Raw genomic sequence first — 17,179 nt, forward strand, 5'->3', positions numbered from 1 at the left:
ATATAGTATATAAAGCCTAAGAGCTCTGTGAGCCAAAAGAAACCAAAAAGTACATTTGGAAAATACTCCCCAATAGTTCTTTTGCACATCACACAGGGGCTACACTTAAAGACATTTAGAAGAACTTGTAATAAATATGAGTCATCAGTTTGATACATTTATTCACAGTGCTCTTTCCTGCATGCCTTTCCACTACATTCTTGACATCTGGGGAATATTCAAAATATTCATTTTTTAATGTCCCTACCAAGGCAACAACAGTTAGATCCATGAGTCTCTGCCAGGAAGTGGAATATATGAGATTACTCAGGTTTTAATCAGTGGCTTTATAAATATAGGCCTGATTACAAAAATTCCTGAGCCAATACCCATTGGAGGAGCCCATGGAATCTCCTCTTGGTTAATATGAAGGACATGACCAAGATTCAAGAGAGCTGAGGCTCTCCAATTCTAATGAAAGTCTAACCCACAAAAGCATTATATTCCAAAGATATACAGTTATAAGACTGCCAATCTTGTAGTGTTCCATCCTTCCTATGACAAGATAGTAAATTATAATTTTGTTTGGCCCTTTAAATCATCATCATCATCATCATCATCACCAACCCTTCTGCGACAAACAGCACAAACAAACTAGCAAACTAGCAGGTTCCGGAGAGGGGTGAAGGCAGATAAGAAAAATTGAGACTCACACACACAGAATGATTTTGAAGATAAAGCTGGGGTTGGGTGGAGTGCTACTGTCTGATGGAGAAGCAGGTCTAAAGAGTTATGTCAGTAATTTTTATTTATATATGTCTCATTATCAGGTTAGAGGCTATGCCAGCATTATTCTTTGTACTCAGAAATTTACAGGGCTAGAAACATTTATGCAGTTTTTTCCTGGTTGCAATCTACAGTTGCAGTATCAGGAGCTTTGTGTAGCTCTCAGAAAATTCATTGTTTAAAGTTACTGTTAAGTGGGCAGATTCAAGAGTAACAGAGCTGGTGAAACACTGTGGTTTTCTAAAAAGAGAGTTCCTCTACTCCCAGGAATTATGTGCCAGAGATCAAGGTTGAAGCTGATAAGACTTTACTGCAAAGAGTCTCTTCATGCAGGGCATTACCATAGCAGCTAAGCATCCTAAACCCAAGAATGCCACCCAGGAATGGTTCCCAGGCACCAGGCATGCCACAACCACGAGGTCATCAGAGACCCCAATCCCAGATGCTGCTCTCCTGTTCTCTGCCACTGCTCTGCATACCCTTCTGATTTTGCAAGTGAAACAATTAATTTAGTTAGTAGTGGAACAAACTGAAAACATTTCTTCCTCTATCTTCTAACAGAAGGTTCTAGAACTATCCATGTAAACAGTATAAACTAGTGTAAAAACATTTCCAAGCAATTCTCATTGAAATATATAAACATAGTTTTCATGTTTCTCCATAGGCCAATAGTTTTCTCATTTAAACATACCCAGAAATGAAAATATTTATCACATGACAGGGTCTCTGGAATTAAATTCTTTGCAGTTTACAAGTGGTAATGCCTTTTTGATTCATTGTTCTGATGCCTCTAATGCTTCTGTGGTGATCAGGTGTGATGGTGATAAGACATGCAGAAGAAGATAATCTGTTTATTTATGCATGGGGGAAAACTACCATGTATACACCAGACATATACAACACAATGTCTGGAAGTAAGCCCAGCCAAGCACCACTAGGTCAGCTGAATGCCAGATTGTCCAAAGATCCCTTAAAGACAGTAAATGTTTCTTTGTCTCAGTCATGACCTTCAGAATGGACATTCCACTGCATCACTGAGCTAGCTGATCCAACAAGATAATTGATCAAACTGTACAGTGGGGAAACTGGTGCCTTTGATGTATGTGCACTGAGTACAAATGCCACCTTACTTAAAGCCTCTGATTACTAGATTTTTGTCATCTTTGCTGCAACAAGTTCATTAATAAAATATCTATTGGATGAAATCCTGACATAGAGTCAAACACCAGTGTACACCTTGCCTCACCATATTCTCTAAAAAACAAGAAACAAACAAACAAAAAATTCAACCCCTGATTTTCAGCATCACTTTGAATTCTTTAGTTACAAAAATAATTTTTCTTAGAAAACAAGATTAATTTTCAGCTTATAAAGTGAAAATGTTTATTGTTTTTACAAGAAAGCAAGTTATCATTTCGAGTGTGCTTGAGTTAGAATATGTGGTTTCCCGTAAATGGCCTATTACTTAATTTTTGCATAATCTTAGTTAAGTTCCAAAACTCTGTTTTTTATTTTTCTCATTTGTCAAACAGGGATTAGAGTACCTACCATACAGTATTCTTGTGTAAAACAGGTCAGATATATATATATATATATATATATATATATATATATATATATATGTAATAAAATAGAAAAATTAGCTAACCATTGGCTATTTTATTATTAATTTAAAAGGACAAATACAAATGGCCAGAATATATGCAAAAAAAAATTTAATACACCTAGAAATCAAGCAAATGCAAATCAAAACTGTATTGTGATTTCATCTCACTCTTGTCAGGATGACAGTCATCAAGATTACAAATTATGATAAATGCTGGAAAGTATGTGGGGAAAATGGTACACTCACACATTTTTATTTATTTATTTTTTTAGTTGTAGATGAACACAGTTACCTGTATTTTATCCATTTTGTTTGTTTGTTTATTTATTTATTTATATATGATGCTAAAGATCAAACCCAGTGCCTCACTTGTACTAGGCAAGCACTCTGCCATCAAAATACAACCCAGCCCCCGCACTCACACATTCATGGTGAGACTGCAAATTAGTACAAATGCTCTGGAAAGCACTATGGGGATTCCCCAAAAGACTAATCGTGGAAACACCACATGACCCAGATCTCCCACTCCTAGATATTTATTGGAGAGAACTAAAATCAGCATACAATAGTGACACAGGCAAATCAATGTACCTGCACCAATCACAACAGCCATATTGTGGAATTAACCCAGGTGCTTATAAATAATACACAGTGGAATTTTACTCAGCCATAAAGAAGAGTGAAATTATGACATTTAATGGTAAATGGATGGAACTGTAGAGCATCATACCAAACTCAGAAAGTGAAGAGCCAAATATTTTCTCTCATATATATGAAAGTTAGAGCAAAATAAGTGGGGAGGAAGGGGGAAAAATGAAGGATTTTATAAAAATAGAAGGGAGTCCAGGGGAACAGAGAAAGAGGATAGAGAGGGAAGGAGAAGGATCAGGAAAACTGCAGAATTAAACTGACCAAATCACGCTATGTACCTATGAACATATGTACATATGTATGCAAATGCAACAGTGTATTTCACCTCTCTTTATATCCATAAAGCACAATTTAAAATATTAAATAAATTTTAACAATGAGAAATATCCTGTGAATCTCTAAGAATTTTCAGAGCAAGCACAGCTCATTTTGTTTCAATGAACTTAACATTCAACTGAATATGTATTTCAGTAGAACCTATGAAGCCTTGAACTATTCTTTAGTGTAAATCCCAAATTATCTGGTAGATGATAAGGTTTTTCATTTCACAAGTTGGGAACATTAAATGATAAAACTGATAAAAGAAAAAAAATATGTTTATGAATAATCAAACCAAATATTTTCCAAAATAATTATTTTACCCATGTTCTCCATAGGTCTTTTTAGTTTTGGGGTTAAATATCTATATGTTTATCAAATATAGTCAATCATTATATAATTTGAAGTCTTCCAGCTGTGGCTGACAAAAGTTCCCTATAATACCACATTCATTTAAAATGTCCAGGATTATTGCAAAATCTCATGGAATATATGATAGACTAAGGTAGGTAATGGGCATCTTTGTTCTGATCTACCATTATCAGAATATTATTTATGAAAGTATAACTCAAATTCTATGGGCAAAATTTCCTCCTAACAATATGGGGAACTGCAGTGTTCACAGACCAGTCAAGTTATAAGAACTAATATTTTAAGGGAGTGTTTTATAAAAGTATTAATCAATTAATTTACCAAAATTATTTATTCATTTTCAATCAGTTTCTTATCATCATTGTGCTTATTGTTCAGTTTAATTATTTGATATTGTTTTCAAACATAAATATAAAACACCAGTAGAGTAGAGAGAAAAGGAAACAGTGAGAGGAGAGGCAGAGAGAAAGAGGAAGAACTGGGGAGACTAAAGTGAAGCAATTGATATTGCATTATGTCAATATTGAACCCCGATATTATATACAACTATAATGCAGTAATAAAAACATAAAATGTACCTTAAAAGCTAAAGTTATATGCTCTTGAAATGGAAATCAGAATCATATCACAAACTGCAGGAAAATGTCAGATGCTTCTGAGTCTTTTGCTCCTTTCTTCCATGCAATGATGATCATCTAGGTCCAATTTCCTAAATTAATGGGGTCTGTGGGCTTCTAGAAGTTGTGTGTATAGTCAGAAAGATGATTTAAAGGCATTGTAAGAATGTGATACAATGCCAATGGCAATTCTTGTGCTAATTTTCTAATAAGTCAAGTAAAAGTAAATTCTGATGATTGTTAACTGCAATTACTTTGGTTTTTCAAGTGTGCTCAATTTTATTTTATTTTTTTTTTAAAAAACTACATTTAATTAATTTATTTTCAATTCTACAGGTTACAAGTTATTAAACATTTTAAAGGTCACTGAAAATCACTAAATTAAAAGCTTTATAATAAAATCTTCTTTTATATTTATTCAAAACTAGATTTTAATTCTAAAATAATGTAGTCCCTTCAATGGATTTACCTCCAAATACTGAAGCCAACAAATTCACTTATACCAAACAACCAAAAAGCTCACACATATCATGAGATAATTTAAGTATGTCTATTTATCACAAATAGGAAATCATGTCCTCTTTTCAAAGATCAGTGTATCAGGACTGGTTACCACTAAAAAAAAAAAAAGAGAGAGAGAGAGAGAAAGAAAGAAAAAGAAAATCTTTGAATAAGTAATTGTCACGAGGGGGAAAATTGTGACATATGCAGTTGAGGGGAGAAATACAGAATGTTCACATGCTTCTGCCCCTTTCAATGCATTATTCACTCAAATTACTCAATAACATTTCACTCTGTAAGTTCTTTTTTTTATTAGTTGCTCAAAACATTACAATGATCTTGACATATCATATATCATACATTTGATTCAAATGGGGTATGAATTCTTATTTTTCCCATGTGTACAAATTGCAGGATCACATTGGTTATACAGCCACATTTATACATACTGCCATACTAGTGTCTGTTGTATTCTGTACTCTGTAAGTTCTTAATCAAGAAAACTACAATCCTTAATGCTAGGCACTGCAATAGACATAATCAATTCACAGAAACAATTCTAGATTAATTAATTCACAGCAAACAATTCTAGATTAATCTAAGCACTGCAAAACACACTTAATCATGATAGGCTAATGGCAGACATTTCCTCTGCATGCTAAGTCAAAGGTCTTAAGTCTTAGGCTTTAAGTCCAGCAGATGCACACTCACTCAGATCACAGTAATCAGGTCTGAAACCAAGGCAGGCTTTTCCTGGTGTGTAGTGGACTATGGGTTGAGGAGGGGATCATAGGGAGGAGTTGCAGCTCTCACCAAGGTCCAGAGGAGCCATAGAGTTTGAAAGTGGTAAGGATCACGAAGAGGCTCAGGAAAAGATGACAAATGATGGGATGTCAGGTCCTCATCAGGCTCTCCAGCTCAAGTGCATCCTTGTTTTCAGCTGGCTGAATCCCTGTTCATTTGTTCTATCATTTATAATAATTGTTTTTTTTTTACCCCCCCCCCCCCCTTTCAATCCTTATCAGCTATCACTGGATTTCTCAGTGACATCATTTACCCTGGGGTCAGAAACATCTGGTCTGGTGGTCTCCACCCTGATCTTCTGCCTTTCTCTCTTATCAGAGGAGGACAGCCTGCCAGAGGCTTCACTCTTTTTATCAGGGTGAGGGGAAGTAACTTGTTTGAGGCCATACTGGAGGGATCTGTGGATGTGCCTGGTGAAACTGCAGGTTTTTATAAATGAAGTTGCTTAGGCTTAGGCCTAAGGCCATCCTAACAGTAAACAAAGCAAAAGATGACATTTTAGAAAGGAAAATAATAATTTTAAATTAAATGAGTCTTCAGCTAGGCGCGGCGGCTAGGGAGGCTGAGACAGGAGAATTGCAAGTTCAAAGCCAGCCTCAGCATTGGCGAGGCACATAGCAACTCAGTGAGACCCTTTCTCTAAAAATAAAATACAAAATAGAGCTGAGGATGTGGCTCAGTGACACAGTGTGCCTGAGTTCAATCCCCAATAAACCGGCCAAAGAATAAATAAATAAGTCTTTGCATTAAAAAAAAAATATATATATATATATTGGTACCAGGGATTAAAATCAGGGGCACTCAACCACTGAGCCACATGCCCAGCCTTATTTTGCATTTTTTTTTTTTTTAATTTAGATGTAGGGTCTCATTGAATTGCTTAGCACATAGCTTTTGATGAGACTGGCTTTGAACACATTAGGATACAGATTCTGATCAAGCAAACTGGTGATGTTTTACATTCAGGCTTCTTTACATCTTTATTAAAAACCTAGACTGGTTCAGAGTTAAACCTTTGCAGGAAAAGTGATGACAGTAGATGTGGAGCTCTGTATTGCATGAATGTCCAGAAGTCACACTGAAGTGTATCTGGAAAGGTACCTATACTTCAACCTCTACACATCTCTTTTTATATTTTCCTTGTCTTGAAATAAGAGTAGTTTTTAGACATCAGTAAGTAGACACCAGCTAAAACTCTGTCAACTGGAATCTACTACTGTAAGGGAAATAAAAAGGAGACACAGAGGCAAGATGCTGAGATAGAAGAAAATGGTTGCCCATCTAAGTGGCCACATTTATTTATTCCAATAGGTTACATTAGGTTGTTAGTGCCATAACTCCATTATTGTTTATTGTATCAGGAAGTTTACTTATTCTGCATTTACATTCTATAGTTACAATACGCAATATTAGAAGTTTTGTGTAGCTCTCAAGAAAATACATTGTGTGACCTGACCATTAGGTGGGCAGGTCCAGGAGCACTGGGGCTTGGTGAAACATTGTAATTATCTGGCAAATAAGCTCCTTTATTCCCAGGAATTATGTGCCTAAGATCAATGTGGAGGCTGATAGACTCTAACACAGAGCCTCCTCATACAGGGCATTGCCACAGCAGCTAGACATTGCACATGTATTAGTTATCTTACTAGTTCCTAGGAGAAACTACAGAACATTCTAAGTGTGGGAAACAGGGTGCCTGCTACCCCCAGGAGTTGGTTCATAAGAGAAATGTTTTCTTGTATATTTCCATGATCAGAATCTTTATATATTACTGTGCAAACTTTACAAGAGCAGAATTAAAGTGTAACTTCTGTGCTTAATAATGAACCTTTTGAAACAGATTTTTACCTTGAAATTCACAGAATCTGAGAAAAAAACTGATATATACATGTCACTATAGCTCATGGTGGAATCCACAGCTTCCCACATGGTGGAATCCACAGCTTTCCATTCCCATACAGAGAAACAGATGATAACTTTCTTACTTCAAAACATTCTTAAGTTCCTGGTACAGTAAAATTGATTAAACTAATACTCTTAATATAATTTAGTAATTTATAAATGGAAATGCAAGTCCAAAATAAACAAAAATGCACATATTTAATTTTCTGTATGGATAAAACTACAAATGAGAAAACAATTTGAAAGCTGAAACAACATTAGTTATCATGCAATTGTGAAAGGTGATGTTGGTGGATAGTGACAGAGAGTAATGTCCATCTCCACTACAGAAACATGCCTTTGAATCCAGTATCCTTCTGTGCTTGAGTCCTCTCTGTTGATTGTGTTGGAAATTCCTTAACACAGTATTTTTATTGTAACACACACGCATACACACACACACACACACACACACACACACACATATATATATATATATATATATATATATATATATATATTTTTTTTTTTTTTTTTTTCCCCCAATGGGAGTCATCCTAAGATTAAAAAAGGTTGTCTCAGGAAAATGTATTTTCTCTAGATGTTCTGTCATTATTCCAGCAATAAATACATAGTAATGATTTATAGTATTATCACAAGAATCGAGACCAACTACATGCAACTACATGCATGAGCACACACACACACACACACACAGAGACCCACAAATAAAAATAATGAAATCTAGTACATTCATCTGAATCAAGAAAAACAAACAAATTGAAGGTTCCTAATGAAACATGATGAGTAAACAATGTCTAAGAAAGGCAAATCATTTGGAAGAGGGAAATGACAGGCTCTGGATGCAGATTGGTAACTGTTAGTAGAAAACATGAGAACTCAACATGAGGAAGGGCAGGAAAACACTGGCTTGAACCACAAGTGTCACTACATTGGCAGAGACATGGAGACACTCAGCAGGAAGAGCAACAAGAGCCTTACACAAATATTAGTACCTACTGCTGTGTCTCTTCCTCCAAATAAAAACAGCTCCTTCTCAAGCAGTGTATATGCTCATAATGCCTATTTTTCTGAAGGAACTACATGCATAACAAGAAAGTAATATTTCATATTGACTTCTAAGTCAATATAAAAGTGAAGAAGGGATTCAAATCTTTATTCATCTCATGTCATCAGAGACCAATTTCTTGCTCCACAACTTCCTCATTGCATTTTTCACTTCGGCATTCCTCAGTGTGTAAATCAGAGGGTTGAGCAAAGGTGTTCCGATGGTGTAAAACACAGCTATCATCTTATCCATGGGGAAGGTGGTTGCAGGCCGTGTGTATATAAATACACAAGGTCCAAAGAACAAGATGACCACGATGATGTGGGAGATGCAGGTGGAGAGGGCCTTTCTCCTCCCTTCTGCACTGTGGTGTCTCAGCGAATGCAAGATGATGACATAGGAGAACATGAGCACAACAAAACTCACTGTACAAATGGCCCCACTGTTGGACACCAGGAGGAGGTTGGTCATATATGTGTCTGTACAGGCGAGCTTCAACAAGGGTTCCAAGTCACAGAAGTAGTGATCAATTTCATTGGGACCACAGAAAGGCAAACGCAAAGCAAGAAAAATCTGAGCTGAAGAATGCACACAGGACCCTACCCAGGCCACAGCCACCAACACACTGCAGACCCGGCGGCTCATGATGGTCATGTAGTGCAGGGGCTTACAGATGGCCACATAGCGGTCAACGGCCATGAGGATGAGGATGAAGATCTCCAGGCAGCCAAAGTAATGACATGAAAAGACTTGGATTATACACTCACTGAAAGAAATAGTGGTCCTTATGGAAAGGGCATCCACCATCACTCTAGGGGCTATGGAAGTAGATAAGCAGGTGTCAGATAAGGATAAATAGAAAAGGAAGAAGTACATTGGACTGCCAAGTGCCCGACTAGTCTTGATGGTGATAATAATTAGCAAGTTACCCATCAATGTCCCCAAGTAGAAAAAGGAAAAAATTACAAACACTATTTTCTTCCTAACAGGGTCCTGTGTCAAACCAAGCAGAATGAACTCTGTCACATTATTGTTCAGGTGCATGATTTCATGAGTGAAGAAAAGGGGAGAGTACGAGATGGTTTTCCTGTGAAAATAAAGGTATTAATTTATCTTGTGCCAAATAAAGTTATGGAATATCTTAAGTAAAAATAAATGTTCTTCATCAGAGACATTCTAATTGTGGTTTATTAAAATGTTACCTCAACACTTTATTCTTCAAATTTCAATGAGTACTTCATAAGGTCTATATTGGTCTGAAACAAGCTTATTAGTGTAATAAATTCCTACAGTATTCTCCAAACATAAGCCCTTCTTAGCTTTTTTGTGACCATTTCTTCCTATATGGTGAATGGAGAACTAAGACATACAAGTCTTTTAAATATGTCTTTATTTTTTCATGTTTAATAAATCTTGAGGGCTCATGGTGTATTACTTTACATTTAAGATATGTAGATATAAAGTCACTCAATCTCTATTACATAAAATGTCTTATCTATACTTATATTTATACATGACACATGAATTATATACATTGATACAAATGTTTTTGAAAATGTATAAAAGGCTATATTTTGTTCCATGAATGGCTTTGTGAAGAGAGGAATAAGAAACAATGATAATCTCTAAATAATCTGCTGGTATCTTGTAACTCCTTGATAACATTTTGCATGTGACATACACTAATGGAAAAAATTAATGTTTTTACATAATTTTACATAGCAATATCTCACACCAATGTTACAATTTCTAGACATCTTCTCATTCTGAAAAAATACTCCATAGAGTATTCTGAGTCTCTGAGATTACATTAAAATGAAGGGGCTACATTATACCGTTCAGTAGTTCATCTTTTTATAATTTCAAGTACTTAGCTTATGATCCAGGGTAATTTGGAGGGATATCATGAGGAAGCCGGTATAAGACTAGATCAAGCTTGTAATTTCCTATGATTTTTATTATCCAAATGCATGAAAATCCCACATTCTCAGGACAGAGCAAAGGTTCAGAAGAGGAAAGTAGATGGAGTTTCACGGAGGGGGATAGTGAAATAAATATTAAATGATATTATTTTGTTCAATTTATTTTCTGTCCTGGGAAAATTTGTGATCATATTCAACTTTGAAAGGCTGTTTCTTCAATTAATATTTTATTTTTTTTTGAATGGTGAAACATGTCATCATAGCATCATAGGCTACATTTTTTTCTAGATCATTCTTGTCAGGATCACATTATCACAAAGGATCCTGTATAGAATTAAACCTATAAAATGAAACATGCTGTATTTAACACATTATGGAATATTTGCCTGTCCAACTGTGATCTTCCCACTCCTGTTCATACTGTCAATACATTGTGTTTAGAGCCATTAGCCAGTCTAAGCACAGAACCTCATAATTATAGGAGATACTGAGTCCTACTTGTATGTGTATTTCCCCTTTTCTATAGTAAATACTTTTTCTCCTCAATTGGTTTGAAATGTATCATTGTTCCTTAAAAATAAAAGTATTTAAGGAAATGTCTAGTTAATCCATTCACTTTATGGTGTCAAGAACAGAAACAAAATTAATTATCTTTGAAATGTGTGATCTTTGTCAAAAATCTCAAATTGCAAGGAAAATGAGTCTTGACATCTTAAGCACGACACCAGATCATTCTCCTGTATTCATTTAAAAGAACTATCTATCATGAAATAATTGTACTCAAATATGTGATGGTCATTTGAATTACACATGAAAATAGAATATACTATGACATAATTACAAAAGCATGTAATATAATTTGTTCTAATACATCCCTCCCCTCTTCCTCCCACCCCCTCTTCCCTTCTCTACTCTTACTGATCTTTCTGTTATTTACTTATAGTCAGATTGATTTTATATAAGTTGAGGAATTAGCTCCATGTTCTGAAATAAATTATGTGTGATCAGCATTCCCACCATGCTACATAAAAGACACTGAAAGTCTGCCCCCATGGAAATGGTCCCCTTAAGCATTTCTTGGGGAAAAAAAAAGAATCCTTGGCCTTTAAGGTACAGAAAAATAATCTTTACATTTTTTTACACTCCAGCTGATAATTCACGGTTTTGTGCATTTCTATGTGTATGACGTGTGTGTGTTTTTGTTCTTTTTTTTTTTTTGTGTGTGTGTGTGTGTCTTTTTTCCAGAGGAGTGCTAACACCTTTCATCAGATTCCCAAATGAATGGAATATAAATATAGGTTACAATGTCTAAAGGCAAGAGAGTCTAGTATTGTGTAGCACATCTTCTGATAATTACCACATGGACCTCAACATTTCAAATAAGATGAGGCAAATTAGGATGGCTACACTGGTCAAAGCAATAGTAAAATCACAACTTGTTGGTGTTGTAGGCAATGGAGAAGAGCTGAAAGAAAAGCAACCAAGACAATGTGGAGACTAGATGAGGGTGGGATAGAGTGACAGGTGGGTCCTGCAATGCTCTTAGGTTGCCTTACAAAATCATCAGTAAGAAACAATGCTTTCTGTAAGGAGGCTCTCTTAAAGGAGTAACCCATTCTCAAGTCAATTACACTAGACTTCTGTCTTTGGAGGAATCCCTCTCACTTTGTTTCTTTGTGGAATTTACCTTATCCTGGGACCATTAACTGGCAGTCCCAATTCCTTTACCCTGAAAAGCGAGAAATGTGATATAATGGACCCTCTTTGTGCTTCTCACTGAGCCTTATTATTCCTTCTGTCCACCAGAGATACCCTGGTAAATAGCCTGGTCTAAAAACCAAAACGTTGTCATGGAGTCCATAATTACTGCTTATGATTTCTATATCCTGTTTCCCCAACTGTCCTGAAATTAATATTTAATTGTTATTCTTCCTTGACAGAAAGAAGGAACATTGTGGAACACTAAAGACACAAATGGACAGATAGTGAAAGAGAAGATTGGAAATGAACAGATATTTAGTAAAAGGTGATATTTATATCCAAAATAATTTCAGTAGCACCCCACCCATGTTATCTTTCATCTTCATTATATAATGTCATAATGAAGTTTTTAGCCTCCTCATTTTCATGTTTGATCTAAATTTTATTTGAGAAATAATTATTCAGCTTCTTAAACTAAATATCAGGTGTATATTAATAGCAAGTTACATTTTATATCATTTTAGAAACAAGTAAAATTAGTAATTCTATGCTGTAAAATGTATTACTCTACTCACATATGTCACTTGGAGATATAAAAGTTGGCATTCTCTAGAAGTTTTGACAAGGTCATTATTCTCTACTAGCCTTTTCTCTATTTTCAATTAGACACAATCTATGTTTCTGGTATCCATGGCTGTCGGTGAGACTTATCTTTCCATTCAACTTCTGTGAAAAGTGTTGTAACTTTTCCAAACTCTGCATCTCAAGAAGGGGTACAAACTGTAAAGACAGAAACTCTCCTTCTCTTCCCATATAACAAGGACAGCTTTTCACATACCTGGGCTCACAAAGTATTTGTTGAGTTCAAAAGTTTGCTTTATTCCAAATATTATATTTCACTCCATCTATTTTCTGTAACAACAATAAACCTTTAAAACATTGTGTTATTTATTATCCTTTCCATTCACAGAGGATGAGAGTGGCCAGTGCACAAGAAATCTATTAAAATACATTGCATTAATCTGCAATGATTCATCTGTAAGCTAACAAATATAGAAATAATCTCTCCCTTACCTGTTAAGGCATTCTGCATTTGCCTTATCTGTTCATCCCTTTTCAATAGTGGCTTTTCCCAAGGATTATGAAAGAAATGTTCTCTCCGACCTCTCATGGGAATATTTTAACACTTAAGGTTGAAAGCTATCATCACCTTAGCACTATTCTCTAAAGATTCTCTTTCTCTGCTAATCAGAAATATCCCAAAGGTAATAGATTTAACTTTTTTTCTATTTAGCCTATAAGAATATCAAGCCAACCCTCCTCATACACAGCAACCAGGTGGAAACAAGGATGAGAAGGTGTCAGCTTCCTCAGGCATCTGGGAGGCACAGGGAAAAGGAAGAAAAGTATAAATGGGTGATGGAGAGAGTGAAGAGCACAGAAAAAATATAGAAGAGTGCCATTGCTACAGAGATATTTGGTCACTAACAAATGACTGCCCTAAGTTGCCTTTCCCTGTGTTATGAAACAAACTACACTAGCTCTGTAGTGCCCTTGTAAAGTTTTGTTTATCTTTTCTTTCTTTTTTTTTTTTTTTTGTTGTTGTTTTGGTTTTAGCTTTTTTTATTAAAAAAAAAATCATGTCAATTCACTTTTTAGAATGCAATTTGCTCCATTTACATCCCCAGTACTTCCTTTTCCCCTATACTTATAAGCCTAGGTATCTAAAGCTCAGTCACACACAAATGTTGACAGATATGATCAATGACTAGCAAATACTTTTTGCATAAAGACTAGAAATGAGCAAATAACTTCTATTTTTTTTTCTCAGAATCTTAGAAAGTTCTATATACTCTATACACTTATTGAGGTTAGGGCTAGTGATTTTTGTTTTTCACTATATCTACCATGGTTAAATATAACAAAAAATAGGACTAGAGTGTAACTCAGAGGTAGAATACTTTCCTGGCATGTGTGAGGCCCTGCATTCTATTACCAACACTGAAAATAAAGTGTGTGTGTGTGTGTGTGTGTGTGTGTGAACAGACATGCTTATAAATACATGGTATGCAGTTAGTTGTTAAGTGAATGAACAAATAAAATAAATAAATTGGAAGAGACTTTGAGTAATATTTTATAATTACTTTTTTTCAGATAAATTAACTATGTGATTCTACTTGAAATAAGTAGAAGATTTTACTCTAGACCACTTATTTAGAAGTACAACAGACATAGGCCAGATCAGGTGTTGGGATACATCAAATACTTTTTCAAACTTCCTTTCCATCTGTGGTTTAACACAATCAATAGCCCTTAGGAAATATCAAATGGGACATTGAACAGATCAGGATGTACCCAGAACAGGGTGCAATTCTTTTCCTGATATAATGTGGAAACCAGTATCAATAAAGGAGGCATTCAACCTTTGGTGGACATTTGACCTTTGATGCCCAATATTTAAACATTTCTATGGATGTGTCTGTGTCATAGAGCAAAATAGAGCTTGTGAAAACTATCTTAAGCTCTGATTATATCTGACATGAGTCTGATTGTCATCTTTGACTAACTGAATCCTGATTTTCCTTCAAGTAACCACAGCTCTTCCATGTTTTGATATATAAGATTTGGGCATGGTAATTTTCCAAATGTAAAAATATGGAAATTGCCTGTTTGATCAGAAAACTTGTTCCTTAGATTTAATGATTGGGTCATGTATCTGTTGGCAAACAAATGCAAAGTAATTTTTTTTTTCTTCAAATCACTGAAAGTGTAGGGATTCTGACCATGGAAATATACAGGGAAGGGTTCCTCTGGCAAGCAAACTGGCAGTCTGTTTCCCACCCTTAGGATGTCCTTCAGTCTCTCCTAGGAACTAGGAAGATAACTAATACATGTGCTATATCTAGCTGCTGTGGCAATGTCACTAAAGTCTTATCAGCCTCAATCTTGATCTCAGGCACACAGCTCCTGGGAAGAAAGGAACTCCCTTGTTAGACAACCACAATGTTTCACTGAGCCTAATCCTGTCCACATAATAGTTACTTTATACAATGGACTTTCTTGAGAGCTACATAAAGCTCCTAATTTTGCACATTGCAATTTAGTATGTAACTGAGGAATAAGCTGCATAATGTTGCTAAGTCTGCAACCTGCCTAGTAAGACAATGAACAATATGTAATAACAATGCCAAAGACCTAAAGTAACATATTGATATAAATAAAGTTGGCTGGTTGGCCACTTTGCCATTCACCATCTTTCCCACCTCTGTGTCTTGTCTCTGTGTCTTCATATAACTGAAAATACCATACATTTTTTCGAATAGAATTTCTGAGAGTGCAGGGACAGAACTTCTGTCAATCTTACTACAAGTGGGGAGTCAAGAAAGAAGAAAGTCAACTTGGAAATAGAACAGAAGAAACTAGCTCCACTAATACAATCTCAATAGTAGAATTTATCTATTACCAAAGTATTTGATCATTTTTTAAAAAAAAATTGCATTTATCTTTTGCTTTATAAATTTATTAAAATGAAATAAAAATTTAACCTATCCATACCAACTAAAATATTAACAATATTTACATCCATCTTTATATTTTCCTTCTTCTGTCCACATCTCATCTTAAAAGTGATTAATATCATGATTTTTTAAATGTTTCTGGTATCCATGGCTGTCAGTGAGACTTATCTTTCCATTCAACTAATTATCTTGATGCTTAAAAATAAAATGTATTTGCCATATGTGTATATTTTAAGATTTTACTTGCTTTTGAATTTTAAATAACACCATAGTATAAACAGACTTTTAGTAATTCTATTTCTATTAAAAAACAACATACTGAAGTTCTTATTGGTTTTTGAATATAGTTGTTTATTCAATGTCACTGCTCTAATTGCTATTTTATGTTGAATTATATTATTATTTTAAAATGTGTGTATTTCTTATTCTATCAATGAACATGTTATTCCAATGAACAGTATGTTGTGGATGACTTAGAATATAGGTTGTGGAAGTGCCATTACTTGAATATTTGCAGATTACTTGAATATTTGATCTTGTAAATGTTATAATGTATAGCCACCATGTATCCAGGAAATATAATCTAGCTTATGCGCCAAAAAAGGAAAGAGCTATAATATTTGTGAACTGATTTAACTTCTGTGATACAAAAGTACAGTTATATAGGAAAATGTTCTATTATTTCTTGTCATTGTTTTAAATTAGGAAATAGAAAAATGTGTCATTCATAAAATAACCTGAGCTAATATTTTTCAATGTCAATTTCAAAATGTCAATTTTTAGTCACTTTATTATATCTTTATTTAAAATAAATTGTCTTGAACACTAAAATTAACTGATATCCTGAAAAAGGAAATATTTTCTTTATTAAATATTGTTAAAACATGTTATCAAGAAATTTAGATAGGATATGCATGTATTAATTAGAAATATATTTATAAAAAATTTCCATTTATCCTTCCATAACTACATTATAGATGACTTATAGAATTTAGGAGAAGCATAATAATAAAGAAATTCAGATTATTTTATGAAAACTTATAGTTCCTTTTATTTTAAAATAAAGCGTGGACTCAAAACCTATGAAAATAAAATAAGATCTTCTGTTTTTAAAATAATAATGAGATGTATCATCTTTTCTCAGCTCAATAAATAAATGAACTTCCCAAACCCTGAGTCCTAAATGAACCCAACAGCGTGTAATGGCAAACTCTGTTGGCAATTACTGTATCCTAAGAAATTCTTGAAAGTGAAGAGCTAAATAAAACTGCTAATAAAAAATATTTGCATTTACAGGATCATCTCTGGGGTGGCCTTGAACAACCCAGCATCCCCCACTCTCCAACACACACTTTTTGCTTGCAGTTCTCAGAATAACTGGAATGTGCTGAAATATAACTTGAGCTGAGGACTCATATCTAGATGACCTCAGGTTTTTGTTTTTTTTTTTTTTT

At 34.6% G+C, this 17,179-nt stretch overlaps 1 protein-coding gene across 1 annotated transcript; it reads right to left on the minus strand.

Moving 5' to 3' along the window:
* Window positions 1-8,695: 8,695 nt before the first annotated feature.
* LOC114093755 (olfactory receptor 4C16-like) lies at window positions 8,696-9,628 on the minus strand. Its single transcript, XM_027936652.2, has one exon. The coding sequence runs from the start codon at window positions 9,626-9,628 to the stop codon at window positions 8,696-8,698; it is 933 nt and encodes a 310-aa protein (XP_027792453.2).
* Window positions 9,629-17,179: the final 7,551 nt, after the last annotated feature.

The sequence above is a fragment of the Marmota flaviventris genome, chromosome 9, assembly GCF_047511675.1.
Source record: "Marmota flaviventris isolate mMarFla1 chromosome 9, mMarFla1.hap1, whole genome shotgun sequence".
Taxonomy (NCBI): Eukaryota; Metazoa; Chordata; class Mammalia; order Rodentia; family Sciuridae; genus Marmota; species Marmota flaviventris.

Coding starts and splice junctions, on each gene's coding strand:
- LOC114093755 (XM_027936652.2), bottom strand. CDS start 9,628: ATGCACCTGAACAATAATGTGACAGAGTTCATTCTGCTTGGTTTGACA.